At 39.6% G+C, this 23,589-nt stretch overlaps 6 protein-coding genes across 8 annotated transcripts; 4 read left to right on the top strand and 2 right to left on the bottom strand.

The window, feature by feature from the left end:
- The first annotated feature begins 1,277 nt into the window (after positions 1 to 1,277).
- Positions 1,278 to 2,817, top strand: LOC106659420. The gene is made up of 4 exons (XM_014381977.2): positions 1,278 to 1,862; positions 1,959 to 2,097; positions 2,177 to 2,306; positions 2,375 to 2,817. The coding sequence occupies exons 1-4, from the start codon at positions 1,736 to 1,738 to the stop codon at positions 2,498 to 2,500; spliced, it is 522 nt and encodes a 173-aa protein (XP_014237463.1). The 5' UTR covers positions 1,278 to 1,735; the 3' UTR covers positions 2,501 to 2,817.
- LOC106659419 (bifunctional purine biosynthesis protein PURH) lies at positions 2,807 to 6,088 on the bottom strand. The gene is made up of 6 exons (XM_014381975.2): positions 5,825 to 6,088; positions 4,926 to 5,129; positions 4,547 to 4,835; positions 3,883 to 4,374; positions 3,138 to 3,792; positions 2,807 to 3,055 (listed from the first exon to the last, which is right to left on the bottom strand). The coding sequence occupies exons 1-6, from the start codon at positions 5,844 to 5,846 to the stop codon at positions 2,936 to 2,938; spliced, it is 1,782 nt and encodes a 593-aa protein (XP_014237461.1). The 5' UTR covers positions 5,847 to 6,088; the 3' UTR covers positions 2,807 to 2,935.
- A 4,608-nt stretch (positions 6,089 to 10,696) lies between these two features.
- On the top strand, positions 10,697 to 13,558 carry LOC106659435. 2 transcript variants are annotated; one of them, XM_014381998.2, is made up of 5 exons: positions 10,697 to 11,859; positions 12,578 to 12,909; positions 12,987 to 13,170; positions 13,262 to 13,385; positions 13,467 to 13,558. In XM_014381998.2, coding segments are annotated over exons 1-5 (1,626 nt in total). In that variant the 5' UTR covers positions 10,697 to 10,874; the 3' UTR covers positions 13,468 to 13,558. The 2 variants fall into 2 exon arrangements, with proteins under 2 accessions (XP_014237484.1, XP_014237485.1); XM_014381999.2 differs by lacking the exon at positions 13,467 to 13,558 and having other exon boundaries at positions 13,239 to 13,355.
- An 806-nt stretch (positions 13,559 to 14,364) lies between these two features.
- LOC106659428 (tubulin epsilon chain) lies at positions 14,365 to 17,281 on the top strand. Its single transcript, XM_014381993.2, has 9 exons — positions 14,365 to 14,717; positions 14,965 to 15,197; positions 15,276 to 15,391; positions 15,465 to 15,653; positions 15,723 to 15,974; positions 16,043 to 16,192; positions 16,261 to 16,410; positions 16,524 to 16,698; positions 16,768 to 17,281. Exons 1-9 carry the CDS (start codon positions 14,690 to 14,692, stop codon positions 16,912 to 16,914), a joined length of 1,440 nt encoding a protein of 479 aa, XP_014237479.1. The 5' UTR covers positions 14,365 to 14,689; the 3' UTR covers positions 16,915 to 17,281.
- Positions 17,282 to 17,301: 20 nt separating this feature from the next.
- Positions 17,302 to 18,601, bottom strand: LOC106659430 (charged multivesicular body protein 5). The gene is made up of 3 exons (XM_014381994.2): positions 18,427 to 18,601; positions 17,629 to 18,174; positions 17,302 to 17,559 (listed from the first exon to the last, which is right to left on the bottom strand). The coding sequence occupies exons 1-3, from the start codon at positions 18,493 to 18,495 to the stop codon at positions 17,509 to 17,511; spliced, it is 666 nt and encodes a 221-aa protein (XP_014237480.1). The 5' UTR covers positions 18,496 to 18,601; the 3' UTR covers positions 17,302 to 17,508.
- Positions 18,602 to 19,378: 777 nt separating this feature from the next.
- LOC111694330 lies at positions 19,379 to 20,968 on the top strand. 2 transcript variants are annotated; one of them, XM_023462078.1, is made up of 3 exons: positions 19,379 to 19,567; positions 19,668 to 19,732; positions 19,892 to 20,968. In XM_023462078.1, exons 2-3 carry the CDS (start codon positions 19,714 to 19,716, stop codon positions 20,251 to 20,253), a joined length of 381 nt encoding a protein of 126 aa, XP_023317846.1. In that variant the 5' UTR covers positions 19,379 to 19,567; positions 19,668 to 19,713; the 3' UTR covers positions 20,254 to 20,968. The 2 variants fall into 2 exon arrangements, with proteins under 2 accessions (XP_023317846.1, XP_023317847.1); XM_023462079.1 differs by having other exon boundaries at positions 19,379 to 19,536.
- The last annotated feature ends 2,621 nt before the right edge of the window (positions 20,969 to 23,589 follow it).

The raw sequence follows: 23,589 nt of genomic DNA on the forward strand, positions 1-23,589 counted from the left end.
TTCAGTTAAACGTCCACATCCTGAAATTGAAATGGAGGTACAGTAATTCTAGTTTTTCTAATTTATATCTATGTTTTTTAAATTTAATGTCATTGTTTTTATTAGGAAGAAGTCGCCAATGAAGTTGAAGAAGAACAAAAGTCAGTGACACAGTCAGCCAAAAGACTGAGATTTAACGATGCAGAAGTTAAAATTAAGGAGGAAAGTAGTAGAAATAGGAGGAAAGTAAGTATAGTATAATAAATATTTCTTTTGATTGATATCTGTATAAATTGTTTATTTGCGTAATTGGAAAAACAATTTATGTTTATCTTACATGATAATTTTTTTTTTTTTATAGATTTCAATCCCTGCTCATAGATGTACTCCTTTACAAGAAAATTTTATGTACTTTCACAATGATAATTCAAAATCATAAGGTGACAGTTCGATGTAATCTGAAAACAAGAAATGTAGAGTGGAAATTATGTGAAGATACACAAGATATTTCCAATCTTCAAAAAGTAACTGATTTTGTGAAAGCATTTTTGTATAGTTTTGATATTGCGGATGCTTTAGCTTTATTAAGTTTATAAGATTTATTCATTGAGTCATTTGATAATAATGATGTGAAATCTTTGTTGAAGGGCAATCATTTACCTAGAGTTATTGGTCAACAAGCTAGAAAAATGGGACAAACAAAGATTACCATTGAAAACACCAAAAAAACAAGTTCATTTTAGCAGATTCAAAAATTCATATTTTAGGATCTTTTCAAAATATTTAATGAACTAGAAGATCAATATGTAATTTAATTTTATAAACTTTCCATCCGAATATGGTCAGCTGAGAAGTATTAGTAGTAAAATGATAGACACAATGTAAAACTTATTATAAACTTAGAACTTGTTATGAATTGTTGAATTTTTTTTATATATTTTATGCTCAAAAATAGAAAATAAAATAATAATACGCTTAATTTTAGGACATATTTATGTAAAAAATCGAATAATGGATTTTTTGAATGATTTTATAAATGGTAAAAAATATTACATTTTATCATAATAATAAGTTTCTGTAAATAGTTTTTTATATATGTAATTATTATAAAGGTTAGTAATTATATTTTCAAGTTTTTAATTAAAAACTAATTGATTATCAAATACTAAAAAAATACAATTTTATCTTCATTCATAATTTTAACAAATTACTCTCATTGCAGTCATTGAATTAGAAGAATCCCAATTATTTCTTTATTTTCTTTCTTTTTTCTTATAAATATATTATTTTTTGACAATTACCAAATCTAACACACGACAATTGAAAATTTATATTCTCAGAATAACGATGGTAAAAAATACAAAATGTTTATATGAAGTCATATCAACATACTTAGATTATAAATAAAATATCTATAAAAATATAGAGCGCCAAGTTTATGAAATTTATAATAATGATAATAATATGTATAAACGATGGACCGAGTTTCGAACGATACAACAATACCATATAGCATCATAAAGAGAATTAGTGATCGCGTCGATTCGACGCTTGTTTTCAGCGGTACCAGCGCGGCGAAGGATCAGTTTGGCAAGTAAACACACATCTCTGTAACCAACATTTGAGCATCGACTAAGAATAAACTTTACCTATTGGTGGTTTTTAAGTGAGGAAAAAAATAACTGATCATTTTGTTTTGTTTACTGTAAATATTCATAGACAGTTCCGTTGTTAATATAAAAAATAAAAAATCGTGATGCTGACCGTAGCCGATCTGGTGTACCGGCGTCTGGAGCGTCTAGACGCGGAAAAAAATTTAGCCGAGAGCAACGACGATTTTCGACGATGCTTAAAGATACAGAGGGGGATTCACGACATGCATTGTAACTATATGAATATATCATAATTCATTTTTTCACATTTACGTTGAAAATTTTTGTTCACTTTCTCGACGACGATCGTTTTGTTTTGCGTTATAGATTTAACGAAAAAGAATCTGAAAAAGTTCCAAACGGTCTTGGCGGATCACGATAAACGCTGCTCGTTGCCGCTTCTCGCCTTGATTCGCAAAAATCGATTGCGAAAGTACAAGCCAAATTGTAGCTCGACACAAATTCGGTAAGTTGTCGATTGAGAAAATTCGCGAATATTCAACGAAAACATCGAGTATCAATCACTTTGTACATATTTTTCGCAGAGAATTCCAGAAAGCGTGGAAGAACACGCACCGTAATCTGTACAAGTTGTTAGACTTTTTCACTTATATTTCCAACGATACCGACGACGTTTTGGAAATTGATTTATCGATCAAAGACATCGGTCAAATTGTAAGCGATAAAAATTTTTTACAATCCAAATTATCATAATACTTATAATTGTTTTTTTTTGCTGGCAGATGTCATCGTTCGATGCCATAGTGAATAATATGGAAATTGCTGTCGACCGAATCACTATGATCAACGAGGAATTTGCCAACTTGTGCATTCTTTTCGATGATATAATGCTAGACAAAAGCGTTTGATTGATTTTATTTGTACTAGTTGAATTTTTGAAGCTTTTATACGCTGTAAGCTTGTATTGATTGTTTCGGAATACTTAGTCGTAGAAAGAGTTTTATTTTTATTTTAGGCTTAATAATTCTTTAATGGAAAATTTGTACTCAACTTAAAAATTATCTGTAAATCAAAATTTATAGATAATTTTTTTTTATCTGTTTTTTACTTCAAATGTATGATTCACGTTACGGAATATTGCACAATTTGTAAATACGAGTCTTCCTGTTTGTGTTACTGTTTTAGCGACTAATTGAGAAATGAAATAAAAATTATTTGAATCGTATATAAAGTTTATATCAAAAAATCTCAACGAAACATGATCATCATTACATGACGTGTAATAGTACATTACAAAAAAAAAGTTTGGAGGTAGTACAAAAATATCAATTATATGGTAACATTTAATGATGGAACAGCCTGACACCGGTGTGTGCCAAAACGATTTCGTGCTCGTTGCAAGCGTCGATCACGGCCTGATCGTTGGTCGAGCCGGCGGGGGCACCGATATAACGTACGCCACTCTGGAAAGAGAAAAAAATATTTCACATTGACTTTCTCTCACTATATTAGGATTTATTATGTATTAAAATTAAAAAAAATTACCTTCTTAGCGCGATCGACGTTGTCGCGGAACGGGAAGAAGGCGTCGCTGCTGATGGCGACGTTGTCGAGCGTCTTGGCCCACTCATCCTTGTGTTTCTGGATGAGCTGGGGCGGTACCTCCTCGTAGAAAGCGGCCCACGACGCGTGGTCCATGTCGCGGCCCACCGTGCCGTTGACGTAGTTGTCGATGGCGTTGGAGATCTCGGCGCGTTTCACGCCCTTCTTGAACTTCATGCCCGTGACATAGGGATGCTGACGCAGCCACCAGTTGTCGGCCTTGTCGCCGGCCAGTCTGGTGCAGTGGATGCGCGACTGCTGACCGGCACCGATGCCAATCACCTGACCGTCCTTGGCGTAGCAGACCGAGTTGCTCTGGGTGTACTTGACGGCGATCGTCGCGACGATCAGATCTCTGAGGGCCTCCTCGGACAGGTTCGTGTCCTTGGTGACCCGATTGGCGAACGTCGACTTGTCGATGACGGCGTCGTTACGCCTCTGCTCCAGCGTCAAGCCGAAGATCATCTTGCGCTCGGACGCCGACGGCTCGTAAGCGGGGTCGATTTGCAGCACGCAGTAGCCGCCGTTCTTCTTCTTTCGGAGAATAGCCAGAGCTTCTTCGCTGTAGCCTGGTGCAATGATGCCGTCGGACACCTCTCTGCGTAAAAAAAAAGTAACCGTTCAGTTTGATTCATTCGACAATTGTCATAGGGCCATCGATTGACGTAAAGTTTCAAACATATTTTACCTGGAAATAATTTTGGCAGTGGCTACGTCGCAAGGATCGGACAAGGCAACGAAATCACCGAAGCTAGACATTCTGTCGGCTCCGCGTGCTCTGGCGTAAGCAGTGGCCAGAGGTGTCAGTTGATCCAAGAGGTCATCGACCTGGCAGACTTTGGCTTGCACTTCGTCGAGCGGAATGCCAACGGCGGCACCAGCCGGACTGACGTGCTTGAAGGAGGTAGCGGCTGGAAGTCCCAGAGCCGTCTTGAGCTCTTTGACGAGCTGGTAGCCGTTCAGGGCATCGCACAGATTGATGAATCCCGGAGATCCGTTGACGACTTGGAGAGGCAATTTATCCAAAGTCGTGTAGATCTGAGCTGGTTTTTGATGAGGATTCATGCCATAGCGCAGAGTGAGTTGAGAAACATTGGAGCTGTACTGGCGACGGAAATAGTCCGAAATAGCATCGTCGTACTGAGCGGTGTGGGTGAAAGCTTTGACAGCCAATGTTTGCCTGTAAATAGAAACATTCCAAACGTTATTGATTTATCAAGCGAGTCAATATAATAAGCATGAAACAAATCAATAAATATCAAAAAGATATTAGGCAGATTCTTAAAATAATTTTTATCTGTGAAAGTATAAAACATATTTATCATATCTGGTTGGTAAGGTGTTTGATGTACCTTGTTTGCAAAGAAGTATCTTTCTCTGCAGAATTTTGCAATTCAGAGATAACCTTCTCATAATCGTCGGGGTCACAGATAACTGTTACTCTTGAATGATTTTTAGCTGCTGCTCTGAGCAATGTAACTCCACCAATATCTATATTTTCAACAGCATCTTCAATAGTTACGTCTGGTTTGGAGGTGGTTTTGACAAATGGATATAGATTGCAAACAACAACACGAATGTACTCAAAGTGTTGTTTGTCAAGATCAGCCTTATCTGATTCTGTCAGCCTTGCCAAAATACCTAATGATTACATAAATCAAACAAGCGTTATTTTTTTAAAGACATCATAATGTTTTATTGATAAATACAATGATGATTAAAAATACAAACCTCCATGTACAGCGGGGTGTAAAGTTTTAACACGACCACCAAGCATTTCTGGTGCTCCGGTGATGTCTGAGACATCTTTGACAGGAAGTCCAGCATCCCTCAAAGATTTGGCGGTGCCTCCAGAAGCTACCAAAGTCAATCCAACTTCATTAAGTTTCTTGGCAAAAGGCAAAAGATTGGTCTTGTCAGAGACACTCAACAAAGCTGAAAATTTAAAATTTAATTTAATTATTATTAAAAATTTTCATATCCTTCTACTACTTCAGCATTTAATTATTTAAACATTTAAATATTTGTACGATAAAGGAAAGGTTTTCAGGTGTAATCAAAGTTAAGAAAAAACAGATTCATTTTAAATTATAGAGTTGAAACTTTATCCATGTGATTTGTAGAAGAAAAATACTAGCTTAGCAGAACTGCCTTGAAAGAACTGGTTCTTCTATGATGTTGCACAACTTTCGAGATCAATATTCATTTTTAAAATAAATAGTCCGTTACATTATTAAAATCATGCTGCAATTTTCGTTTTAAATTTAAAATAATTAATGTTGAAATGAAAAATTATGTTTTCATTCGAAAATTTTTGGCATTAATAATTAATTTTTCAATAAAAAAATATAATATGTAGAATCATCCAAATGAAATGAAAAAAAAAAATATAACAATAGCAATAACAAAATCGTAAATACACGTTCATGAAACAAAACGGAATGATCTTCAATGTCACAAAGAAACACCCGAATTATGGACCAACGATCGCAGATGACGAAATCTATTCACGCTCGAAAAAGCCGACTGCGGGCGAAAGCGACACGTGAGCCGATTATCGAGTAACCAAAAAGAAAAAAAAGAAGCGATACGACACAGGGAAATTGGCAAAAAACGACAAATTTTCTCACCTAATTTTCCAGCAGCTGACATGGTGGTTGTGTGTGTGTGTGCGTGTACAGTGTCGATGAAACTGAACACGAAACCGATTTCAGCACTGGCAGAAAAACAGAGGGAGACGATAAGATCCAACGAGAAACGTTAGCAGAAGCGTACTGAAAAAGCAGCGGTTGCCGGCAAATAACGCGCGATGATCGGAATATTTACCTCCCACGAATCGTACTCTTGTACGCGACGGCGGTTGCGACTGCTGCTGCGATCTAAGTTACGTTAAAATCCGTGCCACGACCTCGCGTGCACGAACACACACACACACATACACACTCATGTATAATAAATACACTTACACACGTGTGCAACGTAGCTATACTTATTCGCGCGAGTGGAAAGATGAGATGTCAATTCGCGTTTACTGTCTCTTTCTTTCTTTCTATAAAGAGTATCAGGAGTCAGGACATAACATAAACATATAAATATAACTCATATATTATTATGCATCTTGTCAGCACATATATCGTGACGTATGCTCGCGACGAGGCATGATATTATTACGAGAGTATCTAAATATGTAATGCATGTTTTTCTAGCATCAACCGCACAAATATACAAGAGTGGTAATTACGATGTTATTTACGTGCATCAATATCATTACGTCAGTTATCTGTGAGGTCTTGCGTTATCGAATAGATATATTATGTACGCTCGATTTTTGTCGCGAATATGACAAAAACATTTCTAATGTAATATTTGTGCGAATGTTTCGGAGCGAATAGCGGATCTGTTGAGCAGGTACACACGTGGGCTACTTTTAAGCCCCCAATTGAAGTTGAACGATTACTTTTGGCTTGAAAAAATGAGATCCGGCTTAATAGATAGGCGCTATAAATTGATAACCAGCCGGAAAACTGATATAACTTAAAACAGTACAGACGTTCTTAAATTTAACGCTGAAAATTGGGCAAAAATTGAAAAATTACTGCGTGGCAAGCACTGCATTGGCTGCGTGCAAGCTGCAATGCAAACGGCGCATTGCACAGTAACTTGTTCCAAATTCGAATCGAAACTTTATTTTGAGAACTCGATAATTTACGCGATATTTTTAAGTATATGATTATTACCTATTCCATAGTTTTTATAACAAAGTATCGAACTTTTCAGATCATCGTCAGCTCGTTCGATTCTTGTCAATCTTAAAAAAAATCTCGTTTATTTACGTACATTTTTGTGAGACTGATGGATCGTTAAGGGGTATCACTACTCTAGGATTTTGGAAAATTGCTAAAATTTACGAAATTTTTGTGGGGGGCCACGATGAATACTTCAATTTGAGACTTTGAGGACGAATTATACATGCAATGAACTATAAGAAAAAATTTTTTTATTAGTTTTAGGCACAAAATGACGAAGATATCAAACAATTTTACAAAATAGCGATTTTTTGACTGGCGCGTCTGCCGTGGCTAAATTTATTCGTGCCGTAGCTAAGCAGATCTCGTTGTATTGTACATTGAAAATTTGTAAACACACACTGACGAGGCCCCCTTTATATCCAGTGCTCGCCTCGCGTTGTTATTACATAAGATGAGCGTAATACGAAAATCTATGTATGATGTGACGATAATTTTCTTTGTCGAATTAAATCGATCGTCCACCACTCAAAGTTCGATTTACCTTTAAAAAGTAAAAAAAAGGAATATGTCGATGATGTATTTGCTCGAAAGAGTCAATGAACTTCAAAAAATAATAAGAGCAGCGTTCGATTTGGTCGATTAAATATACAGTGCTATCAGCTTTTATCATTTTCGTCTAATAAATACATTCGTAAATGGTTTTCTCGTAAATAGGCAGTAGTAGTTTTAGACAAAAGCCTGTTGGTCTTTTTTTTGACACAAAAAGATAGCGGTAGCGATTCGTGCAACTCGATAATATGCAAGCGCGCGACTCGTGATATGTATATAATAATAAAACAAATTGAATATCAGCGAATTGGCAATAATCCTGCATTAAAAACTGGACATTGACCCCGTGTGCTGTGGTCAGCATCTATGAAAAATCCGAAACGCGAACTCATGAGCTTCTAACGCGCCCTGACATTGAACTTGGATCTATTTTCATTCCATAGCGAGGAGAAATTGAAAGTCAAATCCCGTGAGTGGCCGATATAATATTGTATACGTAATAATAACACGTACGCGTCGATATTTTTCGAAATCTTTCCGTTAAGTTACTCCAAAGCTATTTCGATTGTCTGACGTAATATTACATCGTTATTAAATTCATGCAATAATACAAAAAAAATTAAATTTAAAAAAAAAAAAACATCTTCAGAGGTTCTTTACTTAAATTATTTGGGTTTAGAAGCAAAAGAGCAACACCGTTAAAACTTGGTTAATCAATGATACTTTTATTAATTTCCCAATAAGAATAAAACAACACTTTTCTACGCATACGCAATATTTTTCTTACATTTTTTACTATATGCATTATTTTTACTGCTCCTCGATCAAAAATTTGCCGTCAAGCAGATATTGTACAGATCTACGTTCCTCAGATTCCCGAGGACCATTTCGCAGCAGAGAATCGGCAGCCTGTCACGAATCAACTGCGTAAAAGGTTCCAATGCCCAAGACTCGAAAAATCCTCTCGACAACTTCTCGGCCAGGTGCACGGCGCAAGTCCTGAGAGTCCGGCAATGCTCAGTGTCGACGCTATGATCCCCGTGTATAAAATTACTGTGAATCAGTATTGGATCCGAGACAGCCAAATCGAAGTAGTCCTTGTACGAGAGCAGTTTAGCCGCCTCCTTGGGACTGAAGCGGGTCAGGTCGTACAGCGACAGCTGGCTCGGATCGTCATCGTCTTTCACCGCGATCTTCTTCGCCTTCTCGGCCCACACGTCGTCGCTGTACCAAGATCTCTCGTTATCCTCCGACGCGACGTCGAACAATCCGTAATCATCGAAAAATCTCATGATGGTCATGGCGTCGGCTCGGCTCAGTTCGTATCCGGCCTTCTCCAGGCGCTCGACGATGGCCAGAACGCCGCCGGCTCGGTACAAGGCTCTACATTCGGGCCTAGTAAATTCTAGATCCAGGGGATGATTCACGCCGGAGTAAAACTCGGTCGGGAAAACGAAGCTGCCGGACACTGTGGCGCCGCGTTTCAGGAGAGCATCCACGTTGTCCGGCAGAAGAGTCGCCACGGCGTATCGCAGCGGTGTCCAGCCTTGATTGTCCAACGCGTCGACCTGTACCGGCCTCGTCGCCTCGTCGTCGCAGAGCTCGAAAAATCGCCGCGCCCAGTCGTCCTTGTGAAATTTCCTCGATCTGCACAGGCAGTGCAGAGGCGTCAGTCCTTCTTCGTTGGCCAGATTCGGATCGGCGCCGGCTTTCAGCAGCACTCGGACCTTCCGCTCGCTGAGGTAGTCGCCGGCCTGGATGGTCAGATGCAGCGGCGTGTCTCCCGTCGCCGGCACCGGCTCGTTCGGATCCTGGCCGAGCTCGAGGAATTCCCGGAGGCGGCTGACCGAGTCCCACGTGCAGGCCACGTGAAAGTGACTGTAGCCGTGCTCGTCGACGTAATTGCTACGGGCTGGGTACATGCGTAAGACCATCATGAGCTCCTCCGCCAGACCGAGTCTGCCCCCCACGTGTACCGGTGTGACGTCCTGCAGCAGTGGCCTGCCCGTAGCCTCGTCCAAGTCCGGATCGTCTCTGTAGCCTTCCAACCACAGAACTTGGACGAATCTGGCCGATTCTTTATTCTTCCGTAGATCCTCCGCGAGAAGCCAATTGATCTCGCGGGCTCGGAAAATTTCTCGCAGATTCGGAAGTCGATGTCTTCGTCTCCAATCGTCCATCAACGGATAAAGTTGATCGAGCAGTTGGCTGCGCTCCTCTTCGATTTCCCAATTGACCCTCTCTCTTAAGCTCCTCAACTTTGCCATGTTGATTATGTCGAACTCTTCGTCGGTTACGTCAAAACGCGGATCACGATGATGGTTTGCTGCACTCATGGCTCGGACGCACTATCACTTTTGACATATAAATGAAAATAATAATTTTCCACTTTTGTCACGATTGCTGCTGCGATCTTCGCAGCTGAGTTTTGTATGATGTGGCGTCGTAGCACGCGTACTACTGATCTCTACTATACATGAAATAGACAAGTAGACAGTAGAAGAAAAAACACATGGTCGGATCTTCAAAATTTCGACGCGCGCATACGAACGCGTATAATGTAAGGCGTGCGCCGTCCGTCCGTCCGAAAGCCAGCCAAACATTCTGTATGGTTCTTAATTTGTAATTTTTCCATAAAATTTACTCTTCGTATGATATTTTTGTTATTGACATTAAAAGCCGCTATTTGGCTAAAACAATTGGTTATTGAATACGGTTAGTGGTAACATGGGCATCCGAAATACTTCAAAAATATGTACAAATTTGAAAGTCATGCTGCGCACGCATTTATATATACCTCCACGGTAAAGACATCTCTGTATGCTCAATTGTTTTTCAAACTGCCGTGAAAAACCCCGCATATTATTCAGAAAAAAAAAACAAGAAAATCAATTCGGTTATATCTGTTATCAATAACCAAAAAATTTAAAAATTAAAACAATGAAACAAAGCAAAAATATGAAAGAATAGAAAAAATAATAAAATAGGCAAAACAAACGTCATATGATATGAATAATGAAAAACAAAAACAATCTATGATCAAATAGATATTTTTATAATACATCGTACGTTTTTCGGACAGCGTAGGTGACATGTGTAATAATAAAAATTTTAAATTATCATTCTACCAAGAAGGGGGATGATATATACTAAACGTAAAACCGAAAATCGTCCATCGTTCGTTCCAATCGATTCTCGCGCGACGAAGCAATTTGTTTACGAAATCCAGCAGACGATCGAAGATCGATTTCGATTTTTCAACTCAGTCGTTGTGCCGCGGGCTATTACACGATACAATACGAGTGTATAAACCAAGTCTACCTAAAATCGTCGATAAGCAGGGTATTTTGTACGCGCGATCGATCGATTTTTTCCGCGCATTATGAAGCAGTTGGTGGAGAAACTGAGGGAGACCCTGGAGGAGCTCGGATTCGCGGGCGAACCGCCGCAGCCGATCAACGAGGCGGTCCGCCGGGAGATGGACTCGGCGCGCGAGCTCATGGCCGGCATCGCGCGGAAGAGCAACGAGGTCTCGACCGTCTGTCGGGGCTTCGTCGATCCGAACGATCCCCTGTACCGGGGCCAGGCGCACACGGCCCAGTTCCACGCGCTGTGCCTCGAGTGGGCCGGCCACTGCCTCGCCTACGCCCAGCCCGGCTCGCACGAGTACGCGCTGGGCCTTCGGGCGCGCGCCAACCTCCACTATCACTGCGGCAACTGGTCGGACTGCGCTCGGGACGTTATCCAGGCCCAGGACCAGTTGAGGCTTCACGAGCTCGCCGATCCGCTGGGCACGGCCGAGAGACTGAGCGAGCTGATGAGCCGAGTCGAGGCCAAAGCGGGACTCAAAACGGAGCCCAACTCGGACATGAACGGCTGGCAGCCCGTGGATCTGGCTGACAGCCCCGATCAGCTCGTTCCGCGACTCGAGCAGTCGCACCCGGAGCATCCGTGTCTGTCCGTGAGCGTGGCGCCGGCCTACGATCCCTTCCTGGGCCGTCACCTGGTGGCCAGGCGCGACATCAAGGTAGGCGAGATGATCCTCGTCGAGGACATGGCCTGTTGCTCGCTCCTCGAGGACAAGCTGCACACGAGCTGCGCCCACTGCTCGGCGCCTGCCTGGCGCGGAGGCGGCGGCGGCCAAGCCTGTCCCGAGTGCGCCAACGTCCTGTACTGCTCGGAGGAGTGCCGCGACGAGGCCCGCAGCGACTATCACGACGTCGAGTGTCGGATCTTCGCCGAGGCGAGTCGTCGCCGGGAGGATCGGGAGAGCGTTCTGGCGGCGCTGAGGCTGCTCGTCAAGTACGCCAAGGCCGAGGGACTGGACCGAGTCATCGAGATCGCCCGAGTCATCGATCGGGATCCAGGTCGGTTTTTTTCTCGTATTTTCCTGGATTTTTGGCAAATCGATAACGTAGCTTCTGGAATCGATTTCTCTCGGTATCGAGTCTGAGCCTTATTTTGACTCGAAAAGGATCTGAAAAAAATTCGTACGTTTTTCAGTCGCAGCCATCTAAAAAAGTTGGGGAAAGTTTTCCCTCATTTTTTGAATCGAAGGACACGTTCTCACACTGTTTCCGACGATTTGAAAGATTCTAGAGTCCAAAAAATACATATTTTTTTGCGAAAATAAGTCGTTTGAAGTGAAGTTTTAAACCAAACCGTTCTAAAACTTTCTTTCTATGCTATTTTTTTCGATGCTAAAAGTATAAAAGGGTAAATTATTTTAGTCATAATTGTTGAATCGCTTGACCGGAAATAAAATCATTAAATAAGTTTTATTCAGAGGGCTGCGGCGGTCCAAAAAAATCTGAAAAAATTCGGGGTGGTTTGCACAATGTAACCTTCGTGACTTTCTTTGATCTTTCGAGTCGAAATCACTTTCGGAAATGATACCGAGAGAAATCAAACGCTCGAATCGAAGTGTAAATTCTGGATATCTCAGCTTTCGGCTAAAACTTGCCGAAATTTCAGGAAAAGACGAGCAGCTTCAGCGCGAGTTCTCAAACATTTTTGGGACTTTACCCTTGCATAAAATCAATTAAATTTACTCGTTGTCTTTTTCAATACCTACACCCGTCACAGAATCGTTCAACATGAAGCTGCCGACGTTATCCGAATACTTACAACCGACGGACAGTTCGTTCTGCTATACCGAATTCGGTAAGATTTATGGTTTGCTGGATCAACACATCTCCCCCGAGAACGAGGAACAGTTCCGATACATGATGACCGCGATGGATATCCCTCCCAGGCAGACCGACGAATTTCCGGAAGACGAGTACGACGACTTGCTCGGGGCCGTGTTGAAAAGTTTGCGGGGCAATCGCGACGAGGTCATCGACGACGACACGATGTGGGCGGTCAGGAAGATTTTCAAAAAGTTAAAGATGATTTACGAAGTCAATTGTCATTGGGTACGTGTGTGCGTAACGTATGAAAATGCGCGAAAAAAAAAACGGTTTTACAATTCGATTCAATGTTCCATTTGTAGTTCGGTTCTGTGCCCGATGAAAAGAGCCCGACGAAATCCGACTGGGAGATCAAATGCTTCGCTCTCTCTTATTATACCTCCTTGATCAATCACTCTTGCTTCCAAAATTCTGCGCTGTCCATCGGAAAGGGTGGAAAATTGATAGCTAGTCTACGCGATCCATCCGATAAAACAAAGCGAGCAGGTACGTACAATATTTGCTCTCGATCCTTCAATATCGATGTGTCATTTTTCCTCGATGTACACACACAGATTACGATTAATTACGGACACAGGATGGACACGAGGTGGGGTCTGCGATCGAACTATACGAGGAGGGTGCACTTGGCCGAGGTGGAAAATTTCATCTGCCACTGCGTGGGTTGTATCGAGGACTGGGAGGAAGCCTCGGACAGTGTGGTGAGTTTCGATCGGTCGACTTCGATCCACGAATTTTTCTTGCGATAAAACGACTCGTCCCTTTTTTCTTTTTTTTGCAAGAATATTGACAATCTCGTGCGCCCCGAAGTCGAAGCTTACGCCAAGGTGGGGATGCTCGAGGGCCAGAGCATCGATTGGTACTTGACCAGGAACCAAATTATCGCTGTTAAAATCGTCATCGATAGCTACTTCGAACGTCTGAAGGAGACCTCGCCGTGGACGGCTTTCCACAAAACGCGCGATTTCATGAAGTTCTTAATTCATGCCTACGAATTGATGTACGGTGTAGAACGCAAAGTATCGGACGAGTGCCATTCCGTTTGAGCTTGAGCGTGTACTTTTCGTTCTGAACTTTTGGTGACAATGATAACGGGCAATTTTTAAATCTACAACATTTTACTGGATCGTATAAATGTACTTCTCTGATCATTATACTAATATCATTTAGTACACTTTTAAAAAATCTAGCTTTGTTTATGAACACTTGTAAAAATAGTTTTGCAAAAAATACCTTTGGCAATTTTGTGACGAACTGTAAATTGTTTTTGAAAGAATAATATTTATAGAAATGCAAAAAAAATGTTATTGCGTCAAAATTGAATTTCAAAGCATCATGTTCCATTATGCACACAATAAAGGTATGTATCGGCTATAATATGCTCTCAACGATGTCGTAATTGCCATTTTGAAATCGACATGGTTGCGTACACACACACACACACAACTGCATAAAATATCGTAGCACTAAACGATCTTGAAATAATCTTCGTCATCGCGCGCAGAGCTCCATAATAATGTATCACGGCCGATTTGCGATCGGTGTCTCGAGCTCCGCTCCGTACATATACTTATTATAGGTGGACGGTTTAAAATTATTTTGCAGTAACCCCCCGCCACTTGACGCATGAAATGTATGTGCTGCACAGTGCGCCGCTTACACGCAACGCGTCGGCTGCTGTCGAGTCAGTTACACGCGCGTTAATTGTGTTTGTTTATATGTGCATATAATATAATTTTGTGAGCGGTGGCGGCGAGGTCTACCAGCGGCGGCTCGTTGTCTGCTGCACTTGGCCAATGCACGGGATGAATCATACGTTTTTGTGTGTTTTTACCCAAGTCGTTGATTGGCGTTTATAGTTTATACCGCAGTGCTCGATCGGGACGAGCTAGGTGCAGCTCGAGAATGCCAGTGAAGTGCCTCATGGACGTCCGATACAATTCAAGATTTCATCTTAAACATTATTAAATATTTTTTTTTGACAAGTTCGTGTACTATCAACAACATGAGCAGTCAGTTCGTCACTGTCCAAGGTAAATGAATCTTGCCATCGACGAGCCTTACTTTCTTTTGTTCTTCTTCACTGACTCGATTTAGTTTTGACATTTTCGTTTAGCGAGCGGCATTTCGAGCACTGCCGCTATACGATTGATAACGATAACAATGGGGGAGGGTTAAAGCAACCCTATTTGCCAAGTGCTCCAAATGCACGCTGCTGAACTTTACGATTTGAATTTCAAAATCGCTCTTATTTTTAAGCAATCAATTTTGTTTTCTCAGTGGGACAATGTGGCAATCAAATAGGCGCAGCTTTTTGGCCGCTGGTGTTGCACGAATACGGCGTGGAACAGGAGGACAAGACCGTCAAGTTTCTGAAAACTCAAAAATTTTACCACAAGAACAGCAAAGAGCTCAGCAGTGCATTCGGTAGCTTTTTCCATGTGCCCGACAGTAGAAGTGGAACTGATTTCAAAAGCATCAGTGATCTGGAATATCACAGAGTTAAAGCTAGGGTGAATATATCATAAATGATCAAGTTATCAAGAATAAAAAAACATTTTGTACTCAAACTTTGCACTTTTTTTTAACAGGCAGTTCTAATTGACATGGAAGATAGCGTGGTTGGAAGATTTCATCAAGGCTCCTTGAGGAATTTGTTCGATCAAACTTGCACAGTGACTAATTACCCTGGTTCTGGAAACAATTGGTGAGTGAACTCTTTCTTATAGTACTTATTGTTATTATGTCGAGTTGATGATGATGATTTTATCAATTTTCAGGGCTGTAGGATATTATACTCATGGATTAGAATACCACGATAAAATAGAAAATTCTATCAGACTGGCTGTCGAACGGTGTGATTGTTTGCATGGATTTCTTGTTACACATTCTGTTGGTGGAGGTACTGGTTCAGGCTTAGGAACAGCTACGTTGAAAATTTTGAATGATATGTATAGTCATGTAGACAGGTAATATGATCTCAAGTTATTTTTATGTAAATTTTTTTGTATCATAATAAAAAAAAATTCTTTTTTTAGATTTGTCTCGTGTGTATATCCTGCAAGTACTCAAGATGTTATAACAGCTCCCTACAATGTATTGTTAGCAACTAGAGAATTGATAGAGTATGGTACTTGCATATTTCCTGCTGAGAATCGAGCCTTACAAGAAATGTGCAATGCAAACATGAATAAGCGAGAAAATGCTGATCAAGCAAAATACAATGCTTCTTGTGTTCCTTTTCAAGATATGAACAGCATTATAGTTAATTCATTATTGCACTTGACAAGGTAATTATTCAAACTTTTAGGTAAATTTTATAATAACTATATTTTGATTTAATTTTTTAACTTTGCAGTGGATCAAGATTTCCTGGAAGTTTAAATGTGGATATGAACGAATTAGCTACAAATCTTGTAGCATTCCCACAACTACAATACATTTTCAGTAGTGTAAGTCCTGTAGCTCTTACAGCGCCTCAAATGTCAACATTGAATGGCTCAACTAAGTAAGAAAAATTAATTTTTAAACTGTAAAAGTACTGATTCAATTTATCAATTCTTTTCATTAACATAGACATCAAGATGAGTTGTTCACAAATTCCTGGTCAAAAAGTAATCAACTCATTAAAATTGATCCACTGCAAACAGGATCTCTAATTATTGGAGCAGCACATATTTATCGTGGTGAAACTTCTCTTACTGATATCAAAAGAAATATTGAAAGGTACAAAGTATCAAAGTTTTTTAATTGAATTATGTAATAAAGAATTAAAATGATTTAAAAATATTTTAAAAACGGGTGTATAGTAAAATAAATAATTAAATTGCTTAATTCAGGTTTCAAAATAAAGCAAAATTCACTTCTTGGAGTAAAGAAACTATGAAAATTGGACTGTGTTCAGTGCCACCAGCAGGTCATCCATCATCACTGATGTGTATGATGAATTCTACTGCAATGTCTGGTTTATTCAGAGATATCATTCATCAATTTGATAGATTATACAAGAAAAAGGTTTTTAAAATAACGAAATTTGTTTAAAATCTGTACTAATGAATACAATTTTTTATGTTTTTATTTTAGGCCCATGTGCATCACTACTTACAAGTGGATAATTTCGAAAAAGAAGATTTTAAAGATAGTAGGGATAAAATACTCGACGTTTATGAGCAATATAAAAAAATAGAACAACAAAGCCCAAGTATAATCTCTAGACTGAGAGTGAGATGAAATTTTTAAAATTTGTCAACCAAATTTCATTCAGTCATTTCATTTTCAAACCAGTACTTATCGATAGAAATTTTGTAAAACTCATGATACAACTACTAATTCTAATAAATATAGAATTTGAGTATAACTCGAAGGCCATTTGGATTAGCTTTACTAGTTTTTAAATAATATTTTATGTATTCTACAGATATTGGTTGAATAACTAATTACAAAGTCATTAAAATAATAATTATTTAATGTTTATAAGCCAAAACTGCCTGAATATATTGTACATTTATTTTGGTATGTGTTACATAATTTTTCATGTGCAAAGACGAATGTTTACTTACATGTAAATAAATATTTTTAATAAAAAAAATTAACAACACAAAATATTTTATTTTATCCTTTTTTTTTTTTGGAGATTTAAAGATGTTTGCAAGCTTATAGCCTTATAAAATTATGTTTCTGCATTTCAGCTAGATGATTTGTAACAAATAAGTCACTGAATTAATACTATAAGAACCTGAGCATCTTTGGATGATAAAACTTTTTGATGGTCTGTCCTCAATTTATACAAGCAACAATGTGATTGGACATTTTGATAAAACACTTTTAACTAGCTGGTATTTGAGGTAGTCCAAATTCATCAACCAATACTCCGTCCTGTAAAAGAAAAAAAATGGGTCAAAAAATTAATGAAGTAAAAAATCTCAATAGGTGTTTGCAAAATACCTTATTAGTAACTGAGGCAGCTCCTGGTTCCTTATCTGGTGCACTGGGTGCTTTTATAGCATCATCTAAGAATGATGTATCTGTGTCTAAATCTAATTCATCGCCCAAAGCATCCAATTCAGCTGCAAGCTCGTCATCATCAATTTCTGGCATACCATAGCTTCTACCCAATGTTTCTTGCACCTCATCTGCTTGTTCTAACATATCAGCAAGATCATCTTGAATGTCCTCAATTTGATCGATATTAATATTTTTGAATTCTTTTTGCATTTGCTTCACACCATCCTTCATAGCGACAACTGTAGCTTGTGTATCTTTCAAAGTTTGCGTAGCATAATTTGTCTGTTCCATATTAAAAGCTTGTTGTCTTAGATTATCAACTTGATTTTCATACATTTTTCTTTGCTTTAGCACTCGAAGAGCCTTAGCTTTTACAGCATTTTTGGCTGGCCCTTCTCGCATCTTAGCCATTTGATCTTTATATTTTTTCAGTTCTGCATCTAGTCTAGCTATTTTCTTTTCTGCAGAGTCTGCTCTACTGTCAACCTAAGTTAAAAATGAAGTAGATAATTCATTATTAAGGATACAAAAATAAGATAGCAAAGCATTTAAAAAATTAAATAATTTCAACCCTATGATCCCAATAATCTTATCACCCTATATTTCAGTAAGAAGTTTAAAAAAAAGTTAGAGGCAATATGAAAAAATTGGAATCTCTCAAACAAGAACAGTGATGTGACTCATCTGATAAAATATAACCATGTTAAACATCGTAGTAGTTTAACACAAAAAACTCACCCCCGCAATGCAGTCCGTCAAACTTGGACCGGGTTCTTTTGGTTTTGCTCGTCCGAACAAACGATTCATTTTGAGCGTAAAATTTGCCAAAAGACACAAAGAATTTGTAAACACCTCAAAAAAATTAGACGATTGTTTTCATTAGTGCGTCAAGAGTGCGCCTACTGCTGCTTTACTTCAGAAAGACGTGATGACTGGCGAGCCACATGCTCTGTCTCTCTTTTACTTATACCTGTCCTTTTCTCTCTCCCTCGCAATCTCATTAGTCTCAACGCGGCTTTCCTTTCTTCTCGAGTGTCGAGATAGCAGAAGGCAGCTGCTTTATCGATCGATACAGTACTATACGCAATCATTCAACACGAATATGATGAAAAGGAAATTTTATTGATAAATAATATAATATATTTTCGAATTGATATGTCATGTTTCTTACACTTGATTTATAAAATTCTATAGAACTGTAAATGGATGTAAATAGTTCAAGAGAAATTGATATTATGATCAATTTAAAATACTTAGGTAATAAAGAGTAAAATTTATAAAATTTAAAAACATAATTTTTCAAGAACACTTTTTTATTCATAATAAGTACTTTAGAAACTAACATGGGATTGATGACATTTCTCAGAGGAAGCTCTTTGCCAATATGTCTCGCAATAAAAACAAATATAATTAATAAAATCTGCTTTGCGACAGAACGCGCATATACAGCGTATAAATAAATTCGTCGCCCGAGAATCGAATTCGAAATTATTCAATACGACCTCTCTGTATACAGCGTCTAAGCATTGTATGCGATACTTTGGGGGGCAATCGTTGATCCGTATTACAATGCACTGCGAGGCGCAGGTCTATATTATCGCTGCAGCTTCCGGACCGGGCTCGACGGCGAGTCGAATCAAATTCACTCGCAGTTGCATTTCCGACGCGCTTACCGATCGTAACGCGATCCCACACTTCGAGTCGGTATACGCTCGTAATTATTTTGCGTTAAATAACGATTTGGTTTACTTTTAGAAGAATATACGAGGTGCAGAAGTATTCAGTAAGATTACGGGCTGCAAGATGCTCAAATGACAGTGAAAATCGTCACGAGATCGTGATTTATCGGTAGGATCGAATTCTACACTTGTCAAACGAGGTACTGAGAATTGTATACACGTGAAGTAATTGCTCTCTTTTTTTTTACGTAAATTTAAAAAAAAAACTAATCGTGTCAAATACGCGTGATTTATTTGCAGTATTCCAGTGGTTCCACAGTTTCGCAGCTTTCGTTGTATCATCGGTATGGATGACGCAGTTGTGCGTGAGTACATTGATTGATACATTACGATGCAATTAGCAAAACTAATGAACTCGTCGATCATCAATCGTCAGCGTCGACGATTAACGAACTTGAAAGCGAGTCAAAAATGCAATAGCCGATCTTCTAATCGATAATATATAATGTGTGTCGTGCTCGCAGTGAAAATGGACGCGATCAAGCTGTCGGGCAAGCGGCCAACGCGCACCAAAGGCATGTCGGCGCTGGGCGAGCTCGAGCGCAGACTGCGCAAGTTCTTCAACGAGGCCGACGGCCACGGCACGTTCTATCGCGTGCCGCCCACGGCCATGATCACGCCCAAGTACTTCGCCGGCTGCCTGGCCAAGAGGGCCTGGACCGATTTACGATGGATCGGTACGCTGGCCAGTCAGCAGCAGTCGCTGTGCAAGGAGAAGCTGCACAGGTCCAAGGAGATGGTGCGCGAGAAGGCGGCCAAGTTCGCCGAGAGGACGAGGGTGCAGCTGGCCCAGGCCCAGCGCAGGGCTAGCTTGAAGAAATCGTGAGCGCGATGCGACCCGTGATAGTGATTCGAAGGAATGATCGTTTCGTTCGAAATTCATCGTGAATGAATAAACGAAAATGAGTAAAGTAATACAATTTAGAACTCTAGAGTAATCGAAATAATTATAGCTTACTTATTACGTTTAGTTACGCTTTAGTAAACTGTAACTCTGGTAGAAATGGCTCGACATTTTTTATTTTCTACTTTTAAAATGTTCAACGTCAGTTGGGTAGAGCTTGTTAATTCAAATTCAATGACGCTCTCATAACTCATAGGCTCTATCGACTTACAAGTGTGTACGTAGAAACGAATTTTATTTCCTCACATTTATTACCAATACGTAAACTCTTTTTAAACAACGAACTTTTTCTAAAACCCTGCGTTGACTTATACAATTATGTCGACTTTGCCACTTGTAGATTTATAGACAAAGGTCTACTCGCCATCTAGTGGTGGTGACACAACTTATCGTATTCAAAGGGATTGAAAACTGGTCTCAATTTTTCGAAATAGTTAAATTGTCACTTTCGAGAAAATGGATCAAGGACCAGCCAGAATAAATGTGGTACTTTTTTGGTAATTTAGTAAACGTTGAGAATTTCTACCAGGGAAATATCCAATTGATTGTTCGTGGATGCATCCACCCTTCAAACAAGATTGTAAACTTAAATTTCAATTATGATTCGTACGTATAGTGAATTATTTGTTACGAATAAATCAACGAGACTATTTTTTTATCTTGTGCTAGAGTTACAATTTATTCAAACTAATTTTGTACATTAAACTTAAATACTTCCCAACTCTTACATCCAGATCATTATATTTTGTACAATATATGCAATATTTAACACAATATCTAAATGTCTTATATTACTTCGATTATCCACGGTCGTGGGCAAATATCTACGAATTGAAATCAAAGATTTTTCACGCGCATCGCTAAGGAAGAGCTCGAAACCCCGTCGATTTATCAACTCGACTCGGGGTGGCCCGCGAACGATTGCGCAGCAAGCAATATTATATACAGCATGACTCGTTGGGCGAATACTTTTTGGCCCAGCGTACAGTACGTCGGTAGTATACCAATTGTTTGCTCACCAAAATTTTCTCTTTTTCTTCTCGAAAAAAAAAAAAAAAAAAAAAAAACNAAAAAAAAAAAAAAAAAAAAAAACAACAACAACAACGACAAAACTTGCTTCCGGCAAGTACATTTGACTTCTTGATTCATTCGCGTTCTTTCGGGGGAGGAGAGAAGAGCCTCCTCCTGCAGTTGCGTGGCCACCACTCATCTCTCGGCCCAGCCGTGTAAGTGGGCTCGCGACGCTTTTGCGCCAGCTCTTTGGGATCGGTCGCATTCGGCCGTTGGCTCTCGATCGCCTCCAGCTGTTTCTCCCAGGCCTGCACCAGAGCTCGCTCGCTCTCGAACTGGGCCGGGCTCTTGGACCGTTTGTGCTTGAGCGTCGAGTAGGACATGATCAGCTGGATTCCCGACACGGACTCCAGGCACGAGGTCAAGCCGAGGCCCGAGGTCAGGTCCGGGCACTCGGTCAACTCGTCGTCGCTGGACTCGGCCGACTGCGGCATACCATTCGCGGCGATCGGCAAACATCCTCGATCCTTCGGGGTGATTCGCGAGTTCTCCGACACGGCCACGTCCTCGTCCGGATCCTCCTCCGACGCTTCCGCTACGCCTTCCAATGCACGAGGCTTCTTGGGAGGCTCCATCGATTCGTCACCCGAAGGCCACGAAACCGACGATCCGGACCCCCAGCCGGGCGACGAGGCCGTGCCGAAGCCCGGTGGCGGCGTGGCCTCCCGCTGGCGCTTCATCGGCTCGACGGTATAGAAAACTTTGCGTCTCGGTGTCTCCGGAAGGAAGGCTTGGTGGATCTGCGTGACTTGGCATTGTCGTCCTTGCGGACACAAGAAGCTGGGAGGATCCGTGACGACCAGGAACACCTCGGCCCCCTCCGGCACACGCTGCCTCGGATCAACGAACTCTACGAGAGTAGTCGTGAGCCACAAATTTCGAAAATAAGCCGTCGCGTCCGATCGACCAATGATATATTTAGTTCCAGGACGGGACATGATGCTCCAACTAAATAAAAATAAAGTAAAATAAAATAAGTATCGTAAAAATGATAGAGTATATAATAAATATTTATAATAAAAACATACCCATAACTACGGGCTAAATGTATTCAATTCCATTCGATAAACTCCATAAACTCCTGTACCCCTTGATATCGAGGAATTCGGGTAAATCAAGCTACTCCAACGCTTTGGTAAACCTCCTGTACCCCTTGATATCGAGGAATTCGGGTAAATCAAGCTACTCCAACGCTTTGGTAGATATTTTAATTTATTTTCGTAAGAAAATAGCTAAAAAAAATTAAAATGCCCGGTAAATATTAATTCTGTCACATTCAAGATTAGGGGTGCGTGAGTACTCGAAAAAGCTCAGCTCGGTTGAGTCGAACTTTTTTCTCGAGTATTCCAATTTTCCCGCCTCGACTAAAACTTGAGTCGAGTAAAACTCGGAAAATCAACTACTCCCACTCCTCTATTCAAAATCCTAAAAATTGAAACAATTTTTTCAACACCAAAGTGTTATTATAGGCTTCGGCATTTTTTACTGCATTACAACGCGCTTTATGAAAAAATTTTATCAAAGAAAAATTGATCAAAATCAAAAGCGAATTTTCACGAAAATTTCTGGATTAAGCTCACTATAATTTTTAAAGATTGTTTGGTACAACATTTAAAAAACTTATTTGACTTATTTTAAAAACTTTTTGCTTCTAAAATGTTTAAATTAAGTTGAATAGCTTTGAAAATAAAATTTAGCATGATGGTTTAAAATCTCAAAAGCACTTTGACAGTCACGTGATGTCTATTTGTACCACATCATCAAGTTAGAAAAACGAATTTAAAGTAATTTTATAATTTGTTATGCAGATAAATAATTTATTAAATTTATAATTTAAGTTGATAAAAAAACACTCATTATTTTACTAAAGAAAACAATTACTCGTTAAACGATTTGCAAAAAAATGAATTGTTTTTTTGTTACTAAACAAAAAAGACCCATTATCCCCACTTTTCTCGACTTGCAGTGACGTCAAATCAATAACTTTCACGCGTGAAACAAAAATATTTACAGCTTTAGAGTCAGAATTTTTAAAAATTATGAAAAGTATTGACTTTCAATGATTTTAATATAAATAACTGATAATATTTAATTTCATATTCATACATGAAAATTATTTTATTCGACATTATGAAAAACTTAGGTGTGATATAAGGTTTAAGGCAAAAAAAAATATCGCTACACACT

The sequence above is a fragment of the Trichogramma pretiosum genome, unplaced genomic scaffold (genome assembly GCF_000599845.2).
Source record: "Trichogramma pretiosum strain Unisexual culture from Peru unplaced genomic scaffold, Tpre_2.0 scaffold20, whole genome shotgun sequence".
Taxonomy (NCBI): Eukaryota; Metazoa; Arthropoda; class Insecta; order Hymenoptera; family Trichogrammatidae; genus Trichogramma; species Trichogramma pretiosum.